At 42.9% G+C, this 13951-nt stretch overlaps 1 protein-coding gene across 1 annotated transcript in view; it reads left to right on the forward strand.

Moving 5' to 3' along the window:
• Positions 1-2167: 2167 nt before the first annotated feature.
• Positions 2168-13951, forward strand: part of PTPN4 (protein tyrosine phosphatase, non-receptor type 4) — a gene marked incomplete at its 5' end in the record, with an annotated part of 66259 nt that continues 54475 nt past the window's right edge. Inside the window, 4 exons of the mRNA XM_015406991.1 lie at positions 2168-2324; positions 2606-2689; positions 2775-2831; positions 6325-6481. Coding sequence (XP_015262477.1) covers positions 2168-2324; positions 2606-2689; positions 2775-2831; positions 6325-6481 — 455 coding nt within the window. The remainder of the gene's footprint in view (positions 2325-2605; positions 2690-2774; positions 2832-6324; positions 6482-13951) is intronic.

Below are 13951 nucleotides of genomic sequence, written 5' to 3' on the forward strand. Positions count from 1 at the left end.
AATAATAATAACAACAACAACAACACTCAGACGGATCAGCCAACAGAAGGCGGAAGGCCTCGTAGTAGCACCTTGGTGGCCTCAGTGGCCTTGGTTCTCCACCCTACAGTGGATGTCAGTCACATCACCCTTTTGTCTCCCATTGTCTCTACACATGCTGGTCCAGGGACCATTGTGGCACCCCCATCAAGAATGACTGCAGCTGACTGTGTGGAGGTTGAATGGAGCACATTCATGAAGTTAGGCTACTTTCCAGAAGTAACAGATATTCTAATGGTCTCCAGGAAGGACTCAACTACCAGGATATACAATGCCTCCTGGAAGGCCTTTCACAGGTGATGAAGGAAAAAGGTGATAGTTCCATTATAACCCCTGATCCAGTCGATACCAGAATTCCTACAAGATGGCCTAAAGTCTGAACTGAAACCAGCTACATTTTGAAGGCAAGCTGCTGCTCTAGCTTCAGTTCTTCCACAGGTAGAAGGGTCCAGTTTATCCACTCATCCTCATATCCACAGATTCTTGAGGGGAACCACCCTACATTTGCCACCCTGGTACACAGGTTCCCGACCTGGTGATTTCACACCGTCCTCTTAACTAAAACGAAGGCCCCCTTTGAACTTCTCAGGGACATTCCATTGAGATGCTTGAGATTAAAAAACTTTGTTCCTGGTTGCAGTGACAATGGGCAGATGGGATTCAGAACTGAGCACCTTGTCCACTAAGCTGGAGCTCCGTGTATTCCACAAAGATAAAGTGGTCCTTCAGATGGATCCTACCTTTCTACCCAAGGTTCCCTCCAGGTTCCACAGAGCACAAGAAATATTTCTTCCATCCTTCTGTCCAAACCCTTTGCATCCCAGAGAGTGATCCTGGCTCACATTAGATGTGAGAAGAGCGCTCAGAGCTTATCTGATACGGAAGGAACAAATTCGGGAGACTGACTCCACATTCATCAGCATTTCTCCACCCAACTTGGGAAAATGAATGTCTAAAGCAGAGATCAGCCAGGCCATCAGACAAGGCATCTCAGAGGCATATAAAGCACTCAAGGTTGACGTTCCCAAGGGTATAACAGTGTACTCTGTAAGATGCACAGCCACCAATGTGGTGTTCGCCAAACAGGCTTCAGTGGAAGAGGTCTGCAGAGCAGCCTTGTGGTCTTCCATTTCAACATTTGTTTGGCATTACAGTCTGAATGTGTATGACTCAGCAGATGCAGCATTCGGCAGAAAAGTGTTGCAGCATGTGGTTGAGGAAGACAATGATGCCACACCCTAGTATGTTCACTGCTTTGGGAGAACCCAAGATGCCCTCTGCCTCAGAGGGAGAATGAACTTTGGCACTCACCATGAAGGGTCCTTCTCCTCTGGGGACAGGAGGACATCTTGCCCCTCCCACAGGCATTGCCACCGGTCCTCAGTCTGTTTCTTCCTTTTTTTGCTGCTACCCTTGTGTCATTCTTGCCTGATCTTATTATGCTTGTATCCTGGTTGCTCTCTATGCTTGTTCTTTCAACTGTTACTGTTATGTTCATCTACATCCTTGAATAGTGTTGACTACCAGAGAGTGAGAGTCTTTTCTTCTAGTGAGACTGCTCGGAGATACCCAAACTGAGGTTTGGATGTTCCCACTCCACAGGAAGAGGAAGAAATTGATTTCCTGCCTCCTTGATTGGATGGTGGGAAACACTAATGATGTCCTCCTGTCCTCAGAAGAGAAGGACCCTTCATGGTAAGTGCCATATGTTGTTCTCTACTGTGCAGACTATTCCATGTTTTGAGAGAACCAGTGTATTATTGTGGCCTTTTCATCTCCTGTATTGTCCCTAAATTTTATAGTAAGGTACAATTAAATCTATTGTATAAGAAATTTCATTTTATACTAGAATTTATTGTGGAATATCTCCTAGTTTTTAATTAAAAATGCTTGTAAGTCATAGAAAAATGTCACTTCAGTGTTTTCTTTTAAGTGTTCTGCCTGCAGTTTCCATGTTGTGTTGATCACTGAAACGTATTGATCACTATATGTACTGTACACCACTCCGTATGCCAAAATTCTACAGTTTTGATTATGAGCTTCTTAAGTGACAGATTCTGTTTATCATGGCCTTCAGAGCTTCCAAAATATATCTCAGAATTGTCTTTTGTGTTTGTTTTCTGTATAGATCTCAAGAAACCCCTGTAGATGGGCAGCCTCCTGCTTTGCCACCCAAACAGTCTAAAAAGAACAGCTGGAACCAAATTCATTATTCACATTCACAACAAGAATTGGATAACCATATAAATGAAACATATGATTCGTCATCTCCAGAAAAATCTACAGTAAGATGCTACCTCAAACTTGCTTGCTTGGTTATAATAAAAATTCTCAGTGACTGTAAGTCAGTGTCCTCTACAAGCAATTTGTTAATTTATTAAAATTACACATATGCATAACGTGTCTTCCAGTAATGTAGCCTTCCTGCTGCTTGTTGGTTCCTCAGGCTCATTACCTAATCAGTAATAGACTGGGGGGAATTAAGGACCACCTTGTGATTTGAGAGGAGTTCTCTAAAGAAATTCAAAATAGAGAAGCAATAACAATATTATGTTCTTGTTTTCAGCCCAATGGTGGGATTCCTCATGATAACCTTGTTCTGATCAGAATGAGGCCTGATGAAAATGGAAGATTTGGTTTCAATGTAAAGGTACAAATAAAACCAACCCTTTCTTATTTTTGGATATACTTCTGTGTTTTATGTTCTTTAATGATTATTGCCCTCTCTTTTAAAGGGTGGATATGACCAGAAAATGCCCGTCATAGTGTCCAGAGTAGCTCCAGGAACACCAGTAAGTTATCAGAAGTCTGTAAAGATACCTGTGGTGATAAAGTATTTAAGTTGCTTATCTCTTGATGAATAAAGTATTTAAGTTGCTTATCTCTTGACTAGATCAAAGGATTTCCCATACATAGAACAGGAATCTAAGACAAAATCTTTTGCACTTTGTTGTAGAAGAATTCATGAGTTTAGATCCAACCAACTGCCAGTGGAAGGCACTGGTGGATATGGATTTTTCCCACATTCTTGTCACAATAGCAATTTCAGCCACTGAAAGATTACACTGAAAGTTATGGGACCCACACTGACAAACAGCTGGGATCAGAAAGGGGCTATTTCTCCCTCTTCTGTAGGCAGCCTCCCAGTTCACATGGCTTTTTGTCCATATGTATCCCATAAGGAGCTTCTATAGGGACAGAGTTGTGGGGGAAATATACTTCATAATGAACGCCTCTCTCTTTTTGGTCTTTTAGTTCTACAAAATGTAGTATAGATCAAAGGTGGGTAGCCATGTTGGTCTGAAGCAGTAAAACAAAGTTTGAGTCCAGCGGCACCTTTAAGACCAACAAAGTTTTATTCAAGGTATAAGCTTTCATGTGCAAGCACACTTCTTCAGATACCTGATACCTGAAGAAGTGTGCTCACAAACGAAAGCTTATATCTGAAATAAAACTTTGTTGGTCTTAAAGGTGCCACTGGACTCAAAAAATGTAGACTAGTCCTTGAACAATCTATTAATGCATTGTTGATGATGTAGTTGTGTGGGGATGAGAAGAAGATCGCTGGGTGGTATCTTGAAATAACCTGGAAGTACTGTGGTTGTGAGGGAACTGTGGTGGCTCAAGTGGTTAAGACGCTGAACTGCAGGCTGTGGAAGGTCAGTAGTTCAGCAGTTCGAGACCCGGTGCCGCATGATGGAGTGAGCTCCCATCTCTAGTTCCAGCTTCTGCCAACCTAGCAGTTCGAAAGCAAGAAATTGCAAGTAGGTAAATAGGGACCACTTCGGTGGGAAGGTAACAGCGTTCCGTGCGCCTTGGTGTTTAGTCATGCCGGCCACATGACCACAGAAACGTCTTCGGACAGTGCTGGCTCTTCGGCTTTGAAACGGAGATGAGCACCGCAACCCTAGAGTCGGATTTGACTGGCTTTCGAGCAAGGGAACCTTTACCTTTACTGTGGTTGTGTTCATATGCCCAACTAATAATTTGTCTATAGCATAAATACTGCATTTACTCTAAGGGAAGATGACCCTGAATGTAAGACTACCCCCTAAAAACAGAAGGTCATACATAAAAACAGATGATCGGCATCATGCACCTGAATTTAAAACAAACCCTCCTTAGAACGTAGCAGTGTAAATAAAGTTTATTACATAACAATTAATATAAAATAAACAATATCCAATACAGAAGAAAATAATTTCTTTCACTTTTTGCACCTCTTTGCATTGTGACTGTTCACAAGTAGTATCGGATCATTCTGTTTCAAATTTTAAAAGGCATTTTTAATCGCCCTCTAGGAGTCAAACTATTAGGAAAAGGCTGAGTTAAATATACCAGCTGGCAGTGCATTCCTAAAAAGATTTACACTCTTCTAAACCCATTAAAATCAGTGGGCTTAGAAGGATGTAACTCTCCTTAGGGATGTACTGTTAAACTGCCCACCCGCTTCACAATGTTTTTGAAGGGCAGGAAGTCACATTTCTCCAATAGAAGGTTTTACATCTATAGTCCAGCAGGGCCATTGAAAATTAACTACTTTCTTTATCCTTCCCTATGTAATTTGTCCACAAACCCAAGTTGTGCTAAACTGCTGTAAAATCCACTGCTTTTTGAGTTTTGCTGTCCTGGGTGGAAAAAGTTGAACTACTAGGCAGCTCTATTCTGAAGCATGGGAAGAAGCAAAAGCTGATGTGGATTACTGTTCTGAGCACAGAACATGGGTCAGTAGAGGACCAAATGTATCCCATCTCTTCCTACCACTGGTTACCATTTGCCAGGCCAAGGAGGTACAATTCCTAAAGCTAGCCAGCAAGTCCTTCCAGCTCAGTTTTGCTGCCATTCCTCTATGCTGGTAAATGAGTTGGCATGCTTTTTGCAGTACTCTCCCGGTGTGCACGGTGAATCACCTCTCACACTCAGTGGATCAGTGGATGTGAGTGGAAGATGAACCCCGCCCCCCCATGGGAAACAAAAGGCTTAAAATACAGTAACTGAAAACTAAGCCTTCTCTTGTCAGTAACAATAGTTGTGAGCACTGGCAGAATCTGAATTAATTCTGGTGAAATCTTTGAACCAAGAGCAATATTTGGTGCTGGTGTCCAATGATGCCTTGTTGTGTGATCATTTGTGAGCCTTACATGTTACAAGTCAAGATTTTATACCTTTATTGCTGAAGGAGAAAACGTTGATGGCTGTTGATATAAGGAAAACCATTGAAATCAAACACATTCCCACAGATTTTATTCTTATATTACAAAGCTTTTCATTAGGCTCAGATTGTTGCAGAGTAGATTGTTGCAGAGTAGTAGGTTGTGAATTTTAACAATTAAATTTTTTATTTGCTAAGATGACATGAATTTGGTATATTTCTTTTGCATTTCTGTGTGTGCTATTTTAGAGCTCTGCATCATGTACCTTTGAAAATTATTTTTGTCTGACATTTCTTTTTGATAATGATCATGTTTGCCTTGTTTTTCTTCTGCCAGCATAGTTTAATTATTATAAAGGGAAAATTATCTGTGATATCAGCTCTTATCAGGATAATGCAATGGGAGCCATAATATAAGTCTTCTTCTATAACTGCGACATATTTTGTGACATTATTTTGAGAGGACTAATATCAGATTCTTCTCTCTGATGTGGGTTCTTTATGACGATGGTTCCCCACTTTGAAACTACTTTTTCGGAACCCATGTAAAAATATCGTGATGATATTTTCCCCCTTCCTTGACATAAAACTCAATAATGAACACCAAAAAAGTTCATTTTATTTTTCATGCTTGGTGTTTGTAAATATATAGCATTAATGAACAACAAAGTAATCAATGTTCCCTCTAAGCTGTGGAGTCTTGTGAGCAAAAATTAATGCTCCTGGCATTAAAGTTGTGAGTGAGCAATTTGGCTACTGCATAAATGGTTTGCTCTGGAGCCATCCTTCCTGAGCTAAGACAAAAATGTGTGAGCTGGAGGCTAAAAAACTGTGAGCTAGCTCACACTAACTGAGCTTAGAGGGAACATTGAAAGTAATATTGGCTGTTTTGTAGAACCCGCAGATGCAAACTCCAATTTTCCATCAAGCCCCCCAGAGGCTCCTTTCCCAGTTACCCTGGTCTTGCCATCTTAGCATCGCAACCCATCTGTAGAAGAGCCCTGACCCTCTTCTGGCTCCTGGCCAAGTTTCGGAACTGCTGCTTTAAGCACTTACTTAAAAATAAGAGCGGCGTGGGGGGGGGGAAGAGTCCTTTCTGTAGCACTTTTTTCATGAAACATTTCATGTTGCAGGCTGACATTTGTGTTCCTCGTTTGAATGAAGGAGACCAGGTAGTGCTGATCAATGGCAGGGATATATCAGAACATACCCATGATCAAGTTGTCATGTTTATTAAAGCTAGCTGTGAGAGGCACTCAGGGGAACTTGTGCTTCTAGTTCGACCTAATGGTGAGTAATTTTATGCGTATGGAGAAATGCTTACCTTTTCCTGCGTCTGAGTCTTGCTCCTGTCAGAGCAAGACTTGAGGAATATCAGTTTTTTTACTGTATTTATTGTAGACTCAAGATTGTCCACAGCTGTTTAGAATACCAAGAAGTTCTTTGTATCGAAAACAATTGGATAGCTGCTTGGTTCCTCACTCTCTGCTGCTCCACCACGCTTCCCATTCCCCCCCCCAGCCCCCTGTTATATTATTACTGCTGTCTAATAGGGCTGAGAAAATGATTAATAGCTGAATGTATCATGGACTATATTTGTTCTCCTGGTTTGTTCATCAGGGGCCTTATCACATCTACTGGTGTGAGAGAAATTAATTCCATCATAAGAGGGGAATTACTACTTGCAAGGAGTTTACTTATTGTCCTTTACTTTCCTGTGCTTTTTCTTTTTTGTTGCAAACCATGCTTTTGCATTGTAAATGGCCTTTAGTAGGAAAGTGGTAATGGAGCTGCGGTGGCTCAAGTGGTTAAGACGCTGAACTGCAGGCTGTGGAAGGTCGGTAGTTCAGCAGTTCGAGACCCGAGTGTGCCGCATGATGGAGTGAGCTCCCGTCTCTAGTTCCAGCTCCTGCCAACCTAGCAGTTCGAAAGCAAGAAATTGCAAGTAGATAAATAGGGACCACTTCGGTGGGAAGGTAACAGCGTTCCGTGCGCCTTGGCGTTTAGTCATGCCAGCCACATGACCACGGAAATGTCTTCGGACAGCGCTGGCTTTTCGGCTTTGAAACGGAGATGAGCACCGCAACCCTAGAGTCGGACTCGACTGGCTTTCGAGCAAGGGAAACTTTACCTTTACCTTTAGGAAAGTGGTATAAAAATGCTTTAAATGGTCATCTCATGTGGTGTGGACATAGAAAATATTGTAGAAGTCTGTTAGTAAGCCATATCTTATGTGGTTTTTTAAAGGAGACTTGATCAGACCCAGAGTCTATCTGGCCCCACTGTCCTATTTTCAGCAGTGTCTAGCCAAATGTTGTTTGAAAACCCCATGTGGGGTATGAAAGCCAACTGTCTTTTACCATTACCCTCAGCAACAGTTATTTAAAGGCATACTGCCTCTGCATATAGAGGTGCCATTTAGCTATCATGGCTATCTATTTTGTGTCCTTGTTACAAAAAAATAAAAAATAAAAAAGATGATTCAGAAATTCCTTACCAAAGGCTACTAAATAAACTTAGCAGTTTTAGGATTGGAGGACAGTTTGTCTTGTGGATTAGAAACTAGTTAAATAGGAAGCAGATTATAGGAGTAAGTGGCCATTTGTCATAATGACAAGAAAAAAGCGATGGGGTTCCGCAAAAATTGATATTGGGACCAATGGTTGTTAATCTCTTAGAAAATTATCTGGAATTTGGGGTGAACAGGTAGGTGGCAAAATTATTTGGAATAAAAAGAGCCAGTTTGAGATGGATTTTCCAAAATGGGTGAGTGGGAGACAGTGTTACAAATGAGGTTTAGTGCAGTGTAAAGTAATGAGCATTGAGACAAAAAAACCCCTATCTTCAGATATATATCAGTGACTGAACAGGAAGGGTATCATGGGGCTATGGCAGATACCTTGATGTAAATGTTATTCAGTGAGCAGCAGCAGTGAAAAGGGTAAATTCTGTTTTGGAGATTGTTAAGAAAGAGATTGCAAACAAAATATCCAATATTATAATGACCTTGTATAAAGCTATGGTGGATCTGCATTTGGAATACTTTATAGAGTTGTATACTCAGTATCTAAAAAGGATATTGTAGCAGTGGAAAAGGTGCAGCAAAGGACAACAAAATGATCAAGGGGTTGGAACACTTTACCTGTGAGTAAGTAGAAGAAGAAGAGTTGGATTTATACCTTGCCCTTCACTTGGAGTCTCAGAGCGGCTTGCAATCACCTTCCCTTCCTCTCCCCACAACAGACACCCTGTGAGGTAGGTGGGGCTGAGAGAGCTATGAGAATTTCTCTTGAGAGAACAGCTCTGATAGAACTGTGTCTGATCCAAGGTCACCCCACTGGCTTCATAAGGAGGAGTGGCGAATCAAACCCGGTTCTCCAGATTAGAGCCCACTGCTCTGAACCACTACATCAAATTGGCTCTTCGTACTTAGTAGACTTAGTAGACTAAGACATTTGGGACTTTTCAGTTTAGATAAGATGATTGGCGGGAGGATATGGTAGAGGTTAATAAAAATGTTCAGGGCAAAGATACAGTTGGATACAGCTGAATTTGTAGGCATCAAATGAAGTTGAAGGGCCTGTAGATTCAGGACTAATAAAAGGAAGTATTGGTTTCTGGTTTTGGCGACTCACGGGTTGGACATGTCCCATCAAGCTCTGATGGGTACGTGCCGAGGCGGACAGGAGGGGTCCCAGATGGGTCCGAGCCCCCCCAGAGTCCTTGTAGGGGACTCCTGGCCTGGAGTGCAAGGAGAGCCCCTTCTGAGGCGACGGCCGAGGTATTGGGGCTCTCCTTACTCCGAGAAGTCTTGCTGCCACGAAGCCGTCATGGCGACTAGAGCTGGCTACTAGAGGAAGTGAACAAGTGATCCAGCGTGAATGAGCTCCTACAATAACTTAAAGGCGATAAAACTATCTCCTCTAGAAGTGGCTGAGCCTTTAAGGTGAACGACAGCAGTTCATGAGATAAGTGGTGGGCAGGGGAGGAGTTGGGGATATCCCCCCCCAACGAAATTAAATGGTTCCTGAACGATAAACTGGGAGGAAAAAAGTGAAACTGACCGTAACAGACAGCAAACGAGACCGAAAATAGTCCAAAGCGTTTTCAAATCGGAGAACTTTCATTTTAACTTTAAAAACTTTCTCCTTGTGTAAACAATGTCTGGTAGAGGGAGAAGAATGGCGCCGGAAAAGAAGCCTCTCACAGGAAATAATCAACCAACGACTACTTCCCAGACACAGGAAGCAGCTGCTGACTTTCCAAATATGCTGGCACTGGCATTGCGCCCTCTGCTGGAGCAGATGTCAAATATCAACAGCAAGCTGGATGGAGTCCAAAAGCAATTGACACGGATGGATAAAAGAGCAGATGATACTGAGAAGGCCGTTAAGAAAGTTGAGACAAAAACAAAATATATTAAACAGAAACTGGAAGAAGTGGAAAAAGAGAGAATCTCAGATAAAGGTCAACTGTTGCAGCTCCAAATGGAAAGATCAATGTATGTCTTGCACTTTCAGGGCATTCCAGAACCATAAGGAGAAAATTTAAAAGAACTTTTAAGCATTAGTACCAATTACAGAACGTAAACAAGATGTACTGCAAAACAATATGGATCTGACTTATCTGACTTAATTAGATTTCATCAGGGGTCGTTTCGTAGAAAAAGAGCTAGGGGAACTCATTAGCATAACTCATTCTTCACAGCAGAAGCGGAGTTAAAAGACACCGGGGAAAACCCGGTAGTAAACGGGTAGCGATGGGCCATGGATGAGGCCCTCCCTGGCCCCAGGCAGGCAGGGGTGGGGAGAGGCAGGGAGGAAGCAACTTACCCTCCCTCTTCTCCTGCCTCCTCCTGGCTGAATGAGGGCCGGAAGCGGGGCGGCCGGAAGCATGGGGCGGGGCTTCATCATGTGCCCCGGCCCACGTACCTCACCCGGGGGAACTGCGATCCCCCGCGATCCCCCCCGAAATGACCTCTGGATTTCATCAAGAAAAATAAGCTACCTTTGTGAAATTCTCCAAGAGATCTACCAGAGAAGCTGTTTTGAAAGCTACATCTGGGAAAACCTTGAAAGTAAAAGATAAAGAAGTGAAAATTTTAAAGGATATTTCATTTGTGGTGTGGAAGTGAAGGTGACATTACAAAGACTTAACTTTCGTCCTTCATAATAACTCAATTTCATACAGATGGACATTTCCAGAAGGACCAAGATTGACTCTGTTCAGAAAGCGAAAAATGTTTTGGAACAGCAACAAAACCTGAACAAAGATGAAAGAAAGACTGAGGACAACAACGAAGAAGATGATAAAAGTGACTGAATCAGAAAATACATCAAGTAGCTCTGGCAGTACCTCTGAGGTCTCGGATTCAGAAAAAGGAGAAGCTGTTCCCAAACCACTTAAAATTAAAACGAAATACAAGAAGAAAAAGCGTGGAAAATAAACTGGAAGTTCAATAGAACATAATTGACTATAAAGCACCTATAGATTTGTATTAAAGACTCGAGCCAGCTTAATCTAGAAATTAATACCTTGACGTAGTACCTTTGTTATTATTGTAGGTCTGATATATAGGAATGTAATTTGTGAAATATGATCCTTGTCTTAATTTAGCTTCTGTATTAGTTTTAGAGCTTCCTTTGCTCCTTTCCCTTAGGATGTAGTAAATAAAAGCAATAAAAATATATTTTTTAAAGGAAGTATTTTCTCCAGTGGTCCAGGGTAGGGCAGTCACAACCAGTGGGAAGAAGCTCCTCCTAGGAAGCACTCAGTGTCATTAGCCATTTTTAATGACTCCCAGTGGAAGGGAGTTCTCCTTCAGTTTTAGCCCTATGTGGCTAGCAGACAGATGATCGTTGACTGTGCAAAGAAATATAAAGAATGCAGTGACTCCTTGTCTCCACAGCCTTTTCTGTTTTCTGACTCCCCCTTTTTGTCTTATTTGAGGGTCTCAGTGACGGGTACCTTTCAACTGGGAGCAGGCATTGAATTGTCCGGTAGAGGCGAGATCCCCCCCCACCTCCAGGGTTCTGCTCCTGGGAAGGAGGGAAGGCGGTGGAGACTCTGTGCTTCACCCAGGAGTTTTCCCTGTCATTCCCTCTGGCACCCCACCCAACTTCCCACTGGACCTGAAAAAGGCACAACAAGGTTGCACTTGTTCCACTGGAATTAGGGACATACGGGCAGGCTTCAGGGCTTTATCCGTTCCTCCGGCATTGCCCTGTGTTTCTAGGAGCCTGTGGCAGAACATCCCTCTTGTCATAACCTTCCAGAACAGGTAAGCAGGGACTATAGACTGGCAACAGGGAGCAAGGCAAGATGTCGGAACATGCTGGGCTGACTGATTTTGGTGCACAACAGGGCTCTGACAAAAGAGGGCCTTTTCCTTTCCAGCTTAGCCCCTCCCCCTCTCCTTCCAGATAACAGGGCTGCTACCCCTCTAGACAGGACAAACAGGGGAGTTGTAAGTGCCCAATTTATCAGGCAAGAATATTCATTCTAATCTTTTTACCTGGATTGAGAGAGAGATGCAGAAGGAAATTTGCACCTCCACAAGTACAGTGCTGGTGGGCATTCAATACAGAGGGCCCAAAGGCATCTAGAAGCAAAAGCTGGTCCCTCTCTGATTCCAGGTCTGCCAAGGGTGTAAAGAGGAGAAACGTGCCCAGTCTTCCAGACATGCCTGTCCTAGCCCTTCATTCCAGGCCCTAGGGATTTGCATGGGCACAGGTCTCTTTCTTCTGCAGGATGTAGAGAACATGGTCTCTTATTGGACCCAGATTCTGAAGTCCAGTTCCTCCTCTCCTCTGAGGAAGAGAAACCTCTGGTGACAGCCATGCAAACATAGCTCTTTCTGCAGCAGGTTTTCTCTAAATTGCTTCCCAAGGTTCTCCACAGCAAGAAGGAGTCAGAAGAACCAAATCCAGGTAGACCCACTGGATCACCTAGGGCCTTTCCTCCTGCAGGAACTTCTTCTCAAGGTCTTCCTTTCCCATTGATTGTCATCAAGGTCATCAAGACCAAATATGAGGCTCCTGTAAGACGCAAGCCCAACCACCATTATTTCACATTCCTGTTACCTGGTTCCAGAAGCAGATGACCATTTCATGCTCCCAGGGGTTAATGCTCCAGTGGCATACCTGACTTTTAACACTGTTATCCTTCCTGAGGCAGACAGGTGGTCCTGGTAGCACCATTCTGGCCTTATCAGATATGTTTCCAGGATTTGATCAGTAGTCCTCTGGGCCATGACTTCCAAGGAGGGAGGCACCTTCTCTCTCAGGAACTCATATTCCATCCTCAACCAGACATGCTAAAGCGGACAGCCTGGAGGCTTACTGACAGCAGTTTAGGGTAATAAGCTATTAGGGAAATAAGCTAATACAATTTTGAACTTGATTTCATTCAACAAAGCTGACAGGATTTTAATTACTTTGTTGAATGAAATCAAGTTCAAAATTGTATTTTTGTGGAAATTACTTCGGCCGATGGAATTTCCCAAGTTAATCCCTGCTTCCACAAATTGAGGAAATTGTTTTGCCTTCCTTTTGCCCTAATCCCAAACATCCATAGGAAAGGGAGTGATGTTGCTTGGATATCATAGAGGGCCTTGAGTTTATATTGAGAACAGTAATGCCATGAGGAGGTCTGACTCCCCGTTTATTTCCTTCAGGTAGACTTCTATAGGTTCCTGGATTTGGTGTCTACCCTGGAAAGGTGAAGAGGTTGTATTGCTCTGTCCTATAAAGCTAGGAAGTTGGAACCCCCAGTGGAAGTTATGGCTCATTACCGTAGTGGAATGGTTACCTCTGATCCATACAGGGTGTTTCCTACCTTAGAGATGGTCTTCCTGGCAGCTGCATGTAAATCGGTGCATACCTTTACCTGCTACTGCTACATTGACATGGACGCATCCATTGATGCCTCCTTTGGAAGTACAGTCCTCCAACAAATTTTGGCAGGTTAGACTTCAAGTAGCCTGCCTTAGATATACAAATATATACTTTGTATATCTCATTGATTGTTGACTGCCCCTCTCTGGACCACTGGAAATTGAAAAGTTTGTTCACTTGCCATGAGGCTCCTTTCTTGATAGTCCTAGGGTAGGGCAGTCAGGCCCTCCCTACTGTCAGAGTCCTGGAGGGAGAATCTTGAAGCATGGGTTCTTATTTTTCTCCTGTTCTCTTGTTGTTTCATTTAATCATTGGCTGTTGGAGTTAGTAAGCTTTATCTATCAAGACGGGTAGCCGTGTTAGTCTGTCTGTAGCAGTAGAAAAGAGCAAGAGTCCAGTAGCACCTTAAAGACTAACAAAATACGTGGCAGGGTATGAACTTTCATGAGTCACTGCTCAGTTCTTCGGATTCAGATATTCAGGTATCTGAAGAAGTGAGCAGTAACTCACGAAAGCTTATACCCTGCCACATATTTTCTTAAGCTTTATATAGTTATTGGGAAGTACATGGCTTCTGGACTGGTCTGGGAGTCTAAGCCCTTCCCCTAGGAGTTGTCAAAAAGGATAATGACCTTGACTGTCTCCAGGGAGGAGCTACTTCTCATTGGTTGTGACTGCCCTACCCTAAAACCTCCAAGAAAGGAATTTCATGGTAAGTGAACAAACTTCCTCCTACTTTAATTGGCCTGAAAAGATTCGGAAATGCGTCAAAAGTAGGTTTGCCAACAGCTACTAGCCACAGTGACTAGATAGAGCCTCTGTATTGAGAGGTAGTAAACTTCTGCATGCCAGTGCAACTGTAGGG

Source organism: Gekko japonicus, unplaced genomic scaffold (genome assembly GCF_001447785.1).
Source record: "Gekko japonicus isolate JY-2015 unplaced genomic scaffold, Gekko_japonicus_V1.1 scaffold1847, whole genome shotgun sequence".
In the NCBI taxonomy this organism is placed as follows: domain Eukaryota; kingdom Metazoa; phylum Chordata; class Lepidosauria; order Squamata; family Gekkonidae; genus Gekko; species Gekko japonicus.